We start from the raw sequence: 14,249 nt of genomic DNA, 5'->3' as shown, positions 1-14,249 counted from the left end.
TCCTTCCTCTAGGCTTCCATATATTATTCATTCCCCTCAGCTAGGAATGCTTCCCCTGGGTCACCCAGGTCTACCCAATTCTTAGTTATCCTTCAAAACTTAGCTGAAATACCACTTCTCTGGGGGATTCTTCCTTGCTCTGCTCCCCATGTTCCCATCCCAAAAGTACCTTTTACCTGTTACAATACCTTACAAATCTCCTTTAGCCCTTATCAAAATAGTAGTATTTGTGCAATGAGGTGCCTGTCTCCTTAGCTATACCATGAAATCTATGAGGACACAGTCTGTCTTTACCTAGCACAGGTTTTTGCATGATTTATACATTCAGTAACTGTCTGTTGAATGAAGGAACACTGAATGAATAGGATCAATATTTAGATTTCCCCAGGTAATCAAAGAAAACATTTAGCTAAGCCCTGGGTTGTATGCTGTACAAAGAAGAAACTGTATAGGTTACAAGACAATTTTGAGAAAGAAAGACCTCTCCAAAAAAAGTGATGATATAATTTAAAAAATTTTCAAACTATGTCCTATAAAAAAGAAGGGTAATTTTTTTTCACTCTTTCTAGTGTGGGGGTGGGGAGCATGGAAAAAGGCAAATAAGCACAGGTCAGTGGTATATTTGTTGTTTTACTGTTAATTTGACACATCTGAACCAAAGCATTCACAATACTTGATATACTTTGAAGAGAGTCATATACTATAGTCTTAAACATAACCACGGAACAAGCAGAACAATTAAAACTACATAAGGCCTTAAAATATATCCACAGTGTGTATTATTTCCATATTCATTCATTTACAAATTAGACTACATACCATTAATTTTATTTTTATTTTTCTTTCATTGTTTTATTCAGGCAGGGTTCATTCAAGGAAAGGCAACTTAGTTTTTATATGTGTGAGCTTTATTTTTTTACTATATTGGTTAATATAAAAGTTATGAATTAAACTTATTCTTATCTCCTGTATCCAGGAGTGAATCCATGAAATTCTCAGATAGTAATCCAAAACAATAGGTCCTATTTTAAAAAATAGCCAAAGTGGGCCAGGCGTGGTGGCTCATGCCTGTAATTCCAACACTTTGGGAGGCCGAGGAGGGCAGATCATGAGGTCAGGAGTTCAAGACCAGCCTGATCAACATGGCAAAACCCTGTCTCTACTAAAAATACAAAGATTAGCCAGGCGTGGTGGCAGGCATCTGTAATACCAGCTACTCAGGAGGCTGAGGCAGGAGAATCACTTGATCCTGGGAGGCAGAGGCTGCAGTGAGCCGAGATCGCGCCACTGCACTCCAGCCTCAGTGACAGAGCAAGACTCCATCTCAAAAAATGAAAAAAAAAAAAATAGCCAAAGTAAAAAGGGATCTGATAGCCAGGCTGTTTGTGGTCTTTAAGATCAACTCACAGACTTTCAGGATTTCATACAATGAAGACTACTGCAATTCTATGAAGACTATGAGATCAGTCAAAATTTAAAACATCGCATACAAAATCATTCTTGAAATCTCTAAATGCCTTTTAAATAACCAGCATGAAAATTTTAAGTAGTTGCCTCACAGTACCAAACTTAGAAGTCAAAACTAGTTAAAATTCAGTGCTATCATGACTTCTCATTCACAAGGTAACTCATTGGTAAATTAACAGATGGCATAAAAATTAAGATTTACATCTTTTTTAAAGGATAAATGTATGTAATCAGAGTATACAGAAAATTCAATGTATTTTACAATAAAATAGCTTTAAATTTCTATCCCTGTACAACAGGGTTTAGGTTAATTCTAGTGAACTTACATGGTTTTAAATCTCTTTTACAGTTCATTCTATTATGAGTACTTAAATTGATTTAGATACATAGCTTTTTTCAAAATAATATTACAGTTGTATTCCAGGATAAGATTTAGTATATTGAGATGTTTTAAAAATATTTATAAATTTGTTTCTAGTATGCAAAAGCATTTGGCAATACTTTTACAGCATTTGATTTTATAGAATTAAAATCTCATACAGTACTCATCTTGATGTTAAAAAAAAAATTCACAGAAAAAATATAAATTACACAGCCTGACTGCAGGGTACTGTTATTTCCAGTTTTTAGTTCTGGTAATTAAAACCTTCATTAAGTCTGTTAACAAATCATTACCTGTACATTTATGAAGGCAACTGACATGATTTGCAAACAAAACCTTCAGGTTTTATGTTATTTACCAAAGAGTGCAGTTCAGCAAGAAAGGAAAACCCAGTAGCAAATTTACAGAATATTTTACAAATTTACCAGTTCCTGTGACACAAACTGTTTCAACCTTTCAAGATACTGTCCATAAAGTTCCACATCATTGTGACCTGCTCCTTCAACCCAGAGAGGCTCCACAGGTCTTTGGCAACGTTCAAACAATGCAAGGCCATGTGAAAAGTCAATGACTTCATCTTCAGTCCCATGAATTATTAAAACTGGAGAGGTTATCTTAGAGATTTTGTCAATGCTGCAGGGAAAAAGGAAGGGGGAAAAATGCAATAAATTAACTATGTAAAGGAACATATTCTTGTGCTATATCAGACAGATAAGTCAAATATGAGAATTGTATGAATCAGTTCAGAAGGTAAGAATGTCTCTTGAATTTCCAGTAAGATTCAAAAATTGCCTTTTACATACTCCCTACCTTAAGATTATCTGAGGAAGTTATTTTCATGCACTTGTTTTGATGGTTTTGCTGGAATCACTCAATGCTCTTGTCACTCTACTGTACCTTTCTACAATGTTGACTTTTGGCACAGAGAAACTTAGGTGTCCAGAAGAAGAGAAAACTTAAGAACCATTTCAAGTATGCGCTAATTTCACTTTCTGCACTCACTATATTCTTTCTCCTAGTCTCCTACTAAAATGACAGCAAAATGTTTTATGTTTTTGTTCTTATTGAAGATAAAGATACAAAAACAAGGAGAATGTACTAAAATATAATCAAATGTTGGAGCTGGAAAGAAGATTAATGTGTGAAATAATTTATTAAAAGGATAGAAGAAAACACAATTTTAGGCAGATAGATGGTAAAGTGATGAACGAAACCAATTTATACCACAGAATACCCCAGAAAGCTAAGGAATTACCATGGTGATGAAGGGGGTGACTGAAATATACAGGACTTTTGCAAAGTCTGTGTAAGAAAGTTAGCCTCCCCTTCCCAGTTCCGTTTGCCTGTTCATATACCCAGAAATTGCCTGCCCCCAACACTGGAATGTCTGTGAACTAGAAGACTGCCAGAGTTTAGAACAGAGGTATCATAGAGACAACGGAAACATATACATTTACATACTGGCTACTATGAACCCATTTTCCCTATGTGGCTCCCAGAATGTTGGTAGTCAGGCCACTGTCCTCCAGGAGGGACTTTTAGAAAGAGTCTTCTTTGGGCCGGGCACAGTGGCTCACGCCTGTAATCTCGGCACTTTGGGAGGCCGTAGTGGGTGGATCACCTGAGGTCAGGAGTTCGAGACCAGCCTGATCAACATGGTGAAACCCCGTCTCTACTAAAAATACAAAAAAAAAAAAAAAAATTAGCCGGGCATGATGGCGCATGCCTGTAATCTCAGCTACTCGCGAGGCTGAGGCAGGAGAATCACTTGAACCCTGGAGGCAGCGGTTGCAGTGAGCCAAGATCGCACCATTGTACTCCAGCCTGGGTGTTGCAGCGAGACTCTGTCTCAGAAAAAAAAAAAAAAGAAAGAAAGAGCCTTCTTTGGAGATTATATCAGATCAGCCCTTTAGGTGATCTGCTAAATCTCGATTGTCTGCTTATATGTAAGAGTAAAGAGTTGATCAGCTCCTTTACTTACATATAAGCAGGCAACCAAGAATTATCAGACATGAGAGGAGAACACTTCAAATAACGTAGGAATCAAAACACACACTTTTTTAAAAGGCAACTTGGAGGGCACAGAAACTACACAGACAATTCTTTTTAAGAATCTTTAGAGAAAGATATAATAAACATAAAATGAAAATGGAATTTTGACAATGAAAAAACCATCAATGAAATAATCTAAGGCTGCATTTGGTAAGAATAAATACTTGGGTTTACTATCTGCTGTCAGAAAGATGTTCAGCGGTAGAGGAATTAAAACTTGAATATAAGGCCGGGCGCGGTGGCTCACGCTTGTAATCCCAGCACTTTGGGAGGCCGAGGCGGGCGGATCACGAGGTCAGGACATCGAGACCACGGTGAAACCCCGTCTCTACTAAAAATACAAAAAAATTAGCCGGGCGTGGTGGCGGGCGCCTGTATTTATAAAAATAAACTGTTTGAAAAAGATAATATACTTCTTTTTATTTTTTATTCAAGTTTTTTTTTTTTTTTTTTTTTTTTTTTTGAGACGGGAGTCTCGCTCTGTCGCCCAGGCTGGAGTGCAGTGGCGCAATCTCGGCTCACTGCAAGCTCCGCCTCCCGGGTTCACGCCATTCTCCCACCTCAGCCTCTCCGAGTAGCTAGGATTACAGGCACGCATCACCATGCCTGGCTAATTTTTGTAATTTTGGTGGAGACGGGGTTTCACCATGTTGGCCAGGCTGGTCTCGAACTCTTGGCCTCAAGTGATCCACCCACCACGGCCTCCAAAAGTGCTGGGACTACAGGCGTGAACCACTGCGCCTGGCCAGTTTATTTTTAGTGTTGCTCTCTGTTGGTGCACCAGAAATGAAAGAGGGAGCTAGATGGAGACAAAAGTTGACAACAACACTGATATGGGGATACTCAGATACATCCCTATCATTTTTACCATTCAGCTAGACAGAGGCAGTATAATGCCTATACCCACATTACCTGAAACAAAAACAAACCCAAAACAAAATAAAAACCCAAACATGCCCACAGCTTGCCCTTGTGATAAGATCATGTGTTTACATACTTTCCCTACTAAAGTGATCCACTACTGGCTAATGATGAAAATAATGTGTTTTTAAAATAATTCTTGAACCATGTGATGACTTTGCCTTTGGCCCATCAGCCATTCACAAAAAAAATCCTTTGTATTGCTGCCAGTTGGAGAAAGGAAAGAAAACTAAAATTTGCCAACTTATTTCTTGTCTTCTCCTTGAGAAAAATAGGCCATTAATTTTTTCCAACTATGAAGAGTAGGTGGGAACTACCTCCTGTCTTGAGAAGCATGAAAGAAAAGTAGCTACTTTCCTTTCAAATACATCTAAGTATGTTTGCAGGTTTTGTGGCAGCAATACTTACTAATCTAGTTAATTTAAGATTCAACTTTTTTTCAATTCACTTCTTTTGTAAATTAGGTATCATTAATCAGATATTCACTCATTTTAACCTCTACCTGTTCTTCTGTAACATCAAGTGTCTCACTGGATGGCACTATCCATTAGCACCTCAGGGCAGAAACATGGTAGTCATATTCAAGTTTTTCTCTTTAGCATCCTACATCCAGTCTGATACTCAGTTCTGTCAAATTTATCTTTCAAATTCATTCCCTTGTCTCCAACACTAGTGCCACCACCTGAGGTGTAAGGCTCTCAGCAATTTTCATCTGGATTACTACTCCTCAAACATTTCAGCCTTCTGACTGGTCACCTGCTAATACCCTCTTTACAAATTAATTTTTCATAATTTCTATGTGCTAATATATATAAAATGAAGTTTATGGTTGAGTGAACTGTGTCATGAATACTTTAAATGATGAAAAAATTCCCAAGTTTCTTGGAATTTAACTATTTTGAATATTGCTACTTACTTTGGGAATGCATCAAAACAGTAGGTCTTCTTGGTATCAGGAAAGGCAACTCGCATTCCTGAGGTCAGAGGAGAATGAAGAATAACAGCAGCACTCTCATATCGAGCAGCAAGATCCACAGATGGTACTGTCCCTATACTTTGGCCATATATAATCACATTTTCAGGGCGAATGCCATATCTACAAAGTTCAGGCGTTAAAAACAAAAACCAAAAAAGTTGGAGTGGTATGAAATGTTCCATCATTCCAAAGGATTTGATCTTAGAATAAGACAATGTCAACTAATCCATTTTTTAAACTTACGTTTCTTAGCTATTACTGTTAGTTTTAACGTTACAATAAAGTCTGTATCATCAGTTTATTTCATGTGTTTCTACTTCATCTTTTGGAAGAATAATTGCTGAGGTATTTTAAGATTTCAATCTTAAGAAATACATTTATTAAATAATTTATTACACTATAATATTTCAACCTAGCATACTGTTGACTAAGCTTGGGGCATATCACTAATATTTTAATGAACTGATGTTGAATGAATAGGTCATATTTATTTTCCGTTCAATGTAACAAAAGTTATTTATTTCTCCACACATCAAGAGTGGCTCATTTTAATTTCCAAAATTGGTCATATTGATGAACTGTTACATATAGTTATGGTATGAAATGAATAAACTATATGTATGGTTTGGTAAAGGGCAAATTATGATTTTATGATTTTTCTTAAAATTTATCTTTGCTTAGTTGTAGAAATAGACTTATGGTTGAAAAGATAAAAAAGAATTCCAAACACCACATCGTCCAGTTATTTATGAATAGACTTTACGCTAAAATCACAAGGTACTATTTTAATCCCTTTAAAATGGCCGCAGGTTTAAATAGATGAAAACTCATTGACTCAGTATTTATTGGGTACCTAGTACGTTCAATGAACTGCTTGCTACTTGTCTACAGTATAATCAACCCAAATGTAAACTACTGCCAGTGCAAGTGCAGTGCTACCTGAGCTAATGAATGTGGGGATAAAGGTTATAGTGACATTAAATACACCTTTCCACTTAGAAGGCACACAGCAGTCACTCTGGCAGCTAAGAACATAACAGCTTCTTTTGGAAATCTTTTGCAAGGGTAAAATATCTTTCTAAGAATCTGGATATTCACCAGGAAAGAGCAAGGGAAACTGTCCATGTGTTCTCTTCCAGGGGCATAATACTATTTCAACTATACAGGTAGTAACACAGCTCTCCCCACATAGTTTCTTCAAGTCAGTACTACACAAGCATTTGGATAGGACACAGAAAGTGGGGCTCTGTCTATTTCAAATTGACTCTAAATATTAGCAAACTCAGAAAAGCTTTTTTCTTTACAGCAGACCTAGTTGCACATATTTCACATGAATGAAGAAATCAGGAGAATGAACATTTGCAGCATAACCACAGTTCTTGAGGCTGCATTGTTGCTGTCAGCTGAATATCAGCATTGTTGGTGGCAATCATGAAATTTGGGCTACAGCTAGCAACGACAATGCTCAAGGAAAGAGTCGCAGAGGTAGCTGACAATTAAGCACGAGGGGACTCACAAGAGTAACAACTGCCTAACAGTATGAGCTAGAAAGGAGTTTACAGACCATCTAATCTAGAGTCCAGCTGCCTAATGAGCAGACCTTCAAAGTCACCAGTAGGTGACAGCTCTATAATTAGAACCCAGGCATGCTGACTCCCAGTTCAGTGTTTTTTACCTCTGAAGCACACAGATGAGGAACTCAAGGACTTTGTGGGAAAGGTGCATAGTGAATGCCAGGCCCCGAGTTTCTTTTGGTCCATCAGAAGGTCAGAAATTGGAGTTATTATGGATATCCAATTTTCCCAAAAAGGATACCATTCAAATAATAATTATTTAAGTTCATTATTTATTTTCTCTCTCCTGGTTACTTAAGTCCTAACTTTTAATCAGGCAAATAAAATAAAAGGCATGTATTCTAATTACACACATTTCATTAGATGACAGAATTCCAGAACTGGAAAAGATCTTGGGGATCATTTAATTCAAGCTCTTCATTAAACAGATGAGGAAACACAGGCTCAGAGAAGTAATATTTCCTAAAGTACCTACACTTATGAAACTCCTCCAACTATATTTTGGTTTCAACATGAAAGAAAACAGAGGTCTAAAATTCTAAAATATAAGTGCTAAAATAGTATGTGGGATTATTGATGAAATCTGCCCATTCCTCATTAACACTGGCTATCAAATATGTTAAAAAAATTAATCAAGGCTGAAAATCATTTTTGAAAGTTTTCTTCAAATTCATAAATGCCAAGATTAAAAAAAAAAAAATGAAAAGAAAAAAACAGTAAAGTTGACCACTTAAAAAATGGGATTTTTTCACATAGACACAGAACACTGAACTGAATACTAACATGTTTTGTTTGAGTAAAGTGACCCTTTTGTGTTACTGGGAAGCACTAATAATGAAGGCTGGCTATCAGTTTTAACTTAGCACCCTTTAAAACTTCATTATTCCACTGAAGTTAAACTTTAAAAGTGTGAACTTTATCACTCAATAAAGCTTTTTTAAATTATAATACTTTCTTATAGCTGTTATACGTTATTCAACTGGCTGACTCTAAAAAGTGGGCACTCAGTTTCTGTTTTAAGGCTTGTGGAACTGATATCAATATACGTAAAAAAGATTTTTATTTAAAGCAGTTTTTAATTTATCAATTAAACAATTATTTTACCATCCCCCATCAATTCTTTACCTACTACTTGCCATCTTTTTTTCCTTATTCCCCATATTTATGTTTTTATATAATTTCAATTGATTTTAAGAATCCCTTTTATGTAGAACTTCACTATCAGAGCGTAACTTTATTACATTTTTTTGGAGGGAAAAATAGCTTTAAAGATATTTTTAATATCTTTAACAATATTAACTACTTTATTATTAAAATTGAGGAAATTTTTCCTGACTAAATGAAATCTTTAATATTTAAACATTAAATTAGAAACAGTAAGTTTTCTTTATATCCTATAGCTTCAGTCTAAAACATCCTGGAAGTCAGATATTTTATTTTCATATAATATAAAGAATAGCCTATATTAAGGTATCTGTTTGTTGTACACTAACCTGACTAATAATACACTGAAGTCTACCAAATTGTGATTTTTTTTTTCAAGAAAAATGTTTAGGTATCTTGGTGACCAGAAAAGATTAATGCAATTTCTAGTTCCCCAAAATGTATGCTGCTATAATCAAAGAATAACTGACATAGTAAGAAAATTTTATTAAACAATTTATCATAACATTAAAACTTTTTTTTTTTTTTTAAACAGAGTCTTACTCTGTCACCTGGGCTTGAGTGTAGTGGCTTGATCTCGGCTCACTGCAACCTCTGCCTCCCAGGTTCAAGCGATTCTCCTGCCTCAGCTTCCCGAATAGCTGGGATTACAGGCACCTGCCACTGCGCCCGGCTAATTTTTGTATTTTTAGTAGAGACGGGGTTTCACCATCTTGGCCAGGCTGGTCTCGAACACCTGACCTCGTGATCTACCTGCCTCAGCCTCCCAAAGTGCTGGGATTACAGGCATGAGCCACTGCACCCAGACATTTTTTTTTGTATTTTTAGTAGAGATGGGGTTTCACCATGTTGGCCAGGCTGGTCTCGAACTCCTGACCTTGTGATTCCCCTGCCTCAGCCTCCCAAAGTGCTAGGACTACAGGCATGAGCCACTGCACCCAGCCTAAAAAATTTTTTTAAACTTGTTATCATCTCTCCCAATTTTAGGAATACAGAATATAAAGTAAAATCTCAGTTTTACAGAATGAATACTTGAAAAATAATTCCAATAAGGTATCTTTAAGTTGTACTTCCCAAGAAGTAATCACATAAAATAATGTAAATCTTGGCTTAAGATTTCAATAGAAAGCAATCCAGCCTCATACTGTTAATGAAAGATCAAGTGAATAATTAGCTATGTCAGTATTTTCTCTCATTTCCTTGAAAGGTTGTAGCTTTGAATAAACATTTTTTATATCACACTCCAATAAGAAAGCTTACAAAACTAAACATTTGTCACTGGATTTTTTTTTTTTTTAACTTTTTTAAGAGACGAGGTCTGATGCTGTCACTCAGGCTGGAGTGCAGTGGCACGATCATAGCTCACTGCAGCCTCAAACTCCTGGCCTCAAGTGATTCCCCTGACTTTGTCTCCTAAGTAACTAGGACTATAGGTATGTACCATGGACTTCCAGCTAAGGATTTAAGTTAAAAAAAAAAATCATACATATATACATGTATTAATGTACACAAACAAACCTGAAACTGTCTTTAAAAACTTTGTTTTGCTATTATGTGAAATTTAAAATTGCTGTCTAAAATATTAATTATTCACAGGTATGTAACAGTAAATATAACCTCTATATAGCAGTTATGTATAATAAAAACAGCTTTTATTTTATTCTTACACAAGATATTTTTAGCTAACCACCACGAGTATGAAAAATAATTTCCAACCACAATTTACCTTGTCCTAAGAGCAAGCCAAGCAGCTTCAATGTCTGCATAGAGGTTCTTCTCCGTGGGTTTCCCGGAACTGGCACCATATCCAGAATAATCATATGAGAATATATTACAATTAATCCGTGATCCTAGTCCTATGTAAAAGCTGCTCATTTGACCAAGATCAACAGCATTTCCATGTGAGAAGAGTAAAGTGTATTTTGCATTGGGTGAGCAACGTACAAACATACAGGCAATTCTGTTGCCTTTACTGGTTCTAGTCATGAAACACTCAATAGCATCTTTTTCTCTAGAAGAATACTGCCAGTCTGCTCGTTCAGACAGATGTAAAGTCCAACGGCTTCCGCTTTCATCACACATCAGTGTGTAAGTTGGATCAGGTGGCAAAAACGCTAATTTTGAAGCAATTTTCCCTGGACAAGGTGGACAGCAGAAGAGGCAACATAGCTCACTAAATGAAAGATTATTCATGCTCTGAAAAAGAAAAGGAGATAGCAAATATTTTAATAACTGAATGTAGACTCATACAATAAAAAGTTAAAACACAGACATGGGTAAATTTTATTGGTGGTTAATGACTACTATTATTTTAGGTATGATTCCGAACAGATTTTTGGCATCTTTTTTTTTGAGATGGAGTTTCACTCTTGTTGCCCAGGCTGGAGTGCAATGGTGCGATCTCAGCTCACCACAACCTCTGCCTCCCAGGTTCAAGTGATTCTCCTGCCTCAGCCTCTGGAGCGCTGGGATTACAGGCAGGCGCCACCACACCCAGTTAATTTTGTATTTTTAGTAGAGACGGGGTTTCTCCATGTTGATCAGATTGGTCTCGAACTCCCAACCTCAGGTGATTCACCCACCTCGGCCTCCCAAAGTGCTGGGATTATAGGAGTAAGCCACCGCGCCTGGCCTTTGGTTTCTTTCTAGAAGTGCTTTAAATCCTGGGGTGAGGCAAATATTCCTGACCAGCAGACAGACTCAAATCCTATATGACAGGTTTCAAATAGCAGTGATTATTATCTCATTTAACAAAAATGTCAAAAATGATAAAGGTAATATTTGCCATTTCTTTACAAATAACCTGAAGGTATGAAATATCTTTAGTGTAGTCTGTAATTTCTATGTAACTCAGCAAAACTTCTTAGAACCTCATGGAGAAGCTAGGAATTTAGCATAAAGTGAATACATAATAATAGCATTTATGAAGCTATTTGTCAGGCATTGTGCCAAGTGCTCTATGTGTATTACTTGGTTTAATTCTCAGAACAACTGTGTAAGTTGTTGTGAGAAAGGAAATTTGCACAAGATGAGGCAGTGGTGGAGCCAGGATTTGACTCCAGGCTGTCACTACACTATGTTACTGGGCTACACTGCCTCACAGATTCAGAACACGCTCAGAAGACTATCACTTTGGTCACAGTGCCAGTGGCCCAAATAACCTATAGAACATTAAAGTGTATGTATGTACGTATGCATGCATGTATGTATGTATGTAATTACTGCCCAAACTAAAAAGGCTATAACATAAAGTTTATTGTGGAAAAAAGGTAAAATCTACTAAAGGTAAACTTTTCTAAATGTTTGGAAGAGAAAGAGTACAAGGTTTAAAGTTAGGAAGCTGGGGCAAAATCCTACCTCTACCACTTACCGTTTACCAGCTGTATGTCCTTGGGCAAACTATCTCTTTGACTCTCATTTTCTTCATAAGTAAACAAGGCCAATACCTACACTGAAGGACCTGGTTGTGAATATCAAATGTTGGTGTAGTGAAGGCCCATCATACAACATATGGTGAGTGATGGCCATATCATTGTCACACTTTAACTTAGGGACAAAAATAAAGTAATACTTGTTTGTTCTATCAGTATTTCCTTCTATCTTGTCCTTTTTCAAATTCCTGTCTCTTTTTAGCAAAATTAGGCCATTGCTTAGTTCCAGAGAAAAGGCATTTAAAACCAACACCTTACAGGTTTGGTGGCATCCAATTTTCTCCAAAAAAAAAAAAAAAAAATCTAAGTATAAGAATAGGGGGAAAAAAGTACATTATTATGCCAAAAATGGGAAGAAAACAACTCAACAGTGACTAAATGGTTGAGAATATCTGGGGGAAAAAATGCCCTTTTCACTCAATACAGAATCAAATATATCCTATAATGCTCAATATAAATGTGTTTATAAGAAGCAGCAGGAAAAAGCACAGGAAGAGAGAAACAAGGGTAGGTATAACATAAAAGGCTTCAAAAGGTGAGACAAGGGCAGAAAAACATCTTGGATATTAGGAAATGCTTTAATTGCTTTCTACCTTTATTCCTTTTTAGGCTTCAAAATACAGCCTGAATAAGTTAATGGCTTACTCTGGTTGGAACAAGAAATAGGACAGAAATAACAACTAAGTGTCATCTGCTAACTTTAACTGAGGGCTTCCTGAAGTGTTGTGCTGAGAATGATTCTAAGGCATACACAGGGCTTAGCCAGCAAAAGATGTGATAAATTAGTGATGTTTACTGTAGACTCTGGCTACAAATTTACTATCCTGGTCAGGAGGATAAAGTGTCTGTTGAAGAAGATGGAAGGGAAGGGACTCAAAGGGTCTGTTCCAGAGGAGGAAATGACCTACAGAAAGGTGATGAGGTACAAGGTATAATATCAGTGCTATCTGTTTAATATCTGTCTATGGTTATTTGTCAACCCCAATTACCTCATATACCATTGACTGCTGAGCCACAATAGCCTTTTAAAAAGCTTAATAAGTAAATGGTACGTATATAGACTATAGTCCTATAATTTATCTCTTAGCCAGAAAAACTTTTGTTGTTGTTTTTCGAGACGAAGTCTCACTCTATCGCCCAGGCTGGAGTGCAGTGGCACGATCTTGGCTCGCTGCAACCTCCGCCTCCCATGTTCAAGCGATTCTCTTGCCTCAGCCTCCCCAGTAGCTGGGATTACAGGCACACACCACCATGCCCAGCTAATTTTTTTATTTTTAGTAGAGATGGGGTTTCATGATGTTGGCCAGGCTAGTCTCGAACTCCTGACCTCAAGTGATCTGCCTGCCTTGGCCTCCCAAACTGCTGGGATTACAGTCATGAGCCACCGCACCCAGCAGAAAAACTTTCATACACTATAATAAACCACTTTTGAAATAAACCTGGCTGGCTGAACATATATAATGCTGTGAAGAAGTTTCTGGGGATGAACACCAAAGGAGAGAAGCAGAAAGGAGAAAAACTGCAGTGTCAGGGTCTAGTTTAATGACAACTTCACTTCCTTAATGTTGACAGAATGATTCCCCTCTTCCACTGCCCAAAAGCCAGATAACTGGGGCTTATTTAATGACAACAACTTGCAAATGATCACTTTCCTAATAAGAGGCCTGGTATAGGGCAGCAACACAGACCTACTTTCAAAAGTTAATTGAATACTTTTTCTGTAAGTCTGAAAAATTTCACAAAAACTATAAACAAAACAAATAAATCTACGTTTTAGTATAGTGTGAGCAAGTTACTGAAGAAAAACATTTTATTCTGTAAAAAAAAAAAAATCACTGAAATAGCTTGTTAAACTTAGATAATTTCAAGTCCAACTTGTTCTTATAAAACTCATGTAGGGCTGGGCGCAGTGGATTGCTTGAGCAGTAACAGTTGAAAAACACATCAGTGAGCTAAAAGATCAGGTTGAGTAATTTGCAAATATGGAATTTTTTTGTGGGAATTAAGAGACAGAAAACAATAAAATTTAATAGATAGAAACAGAAGAAGTAGAAATATCACTATCCATACTACAGAAGTTCCAGGAGAAAATAAAGATAAGACTATCTAAGAATTTCTCAGAATTAAAGGGGGAAAAAACGTCAGATTGAAACACCTCAAAGTGTACCAAAAAACAACAAACTACTTACAAATGAACAAGATCAGATGAACATATGACTTTCTAATATAAACACTGGAAGCCAAAAGACAATGGAGAATTTTAAGCTAAAGATGAAATCAAA

The 14,249-nt window shown here is 36.6% G+C and overlaps 1 protein-coding gene across 1 annotated transcript in view; it reads right to left on the bottom strand.

Annotated features, from left to right (window-relative positions):
• Positions 1–610: 610 nt before the first annotated feature.
• Positions 611–14,249, bottom strand: part of ABHD17B (abhydrolase domain containing 17B) — a 46,960-nt gene continuing 33,321 nt past the window's right edge. Inside the window, exons 2-4 of the mRNA XM_030809992.1 lie at positions 10,263–10,732; positions 5,739–5,918; positions 611–2,482 (exon numbers count right to left, since the gene is read on the bottom strand). Coding sequence (XP_030665852.1) covers positions 2,263–2,482; positions 5,739–5,918; positions 10,263–10,729 — 867 coding nt within the window. The 5' untranslated portion in view covers positions 10,730–10,732 and the 3' untranslated portion in view covers positions 611–2,262. The remainder of the gene's footprint in view (positions 2,483–5,738; positions 5,919–10,262; positions 10,733–14,249) is intronic.

The sequence above is a fragment of the Nomascus leucogenys genome, chromosome 1a (assembly GCF_006542625.1).
Source record: "Nomascus leucogenys isolate Asia chromosome 1a, Asia_NLE_v1, whole genome shotgun sequence".
Taxonomy (NCBI): Eukaryota; Metazoa; Chordata; class Mammalia; order Primates; family Hylobatidae; genus Nomascus; species Nomascus leucogenys.
The sequence above is the reverse complement of the archived record's forward strand: the minus strand, read 5'-3'. Positions and strand labels throughout refer to the sequence as shown.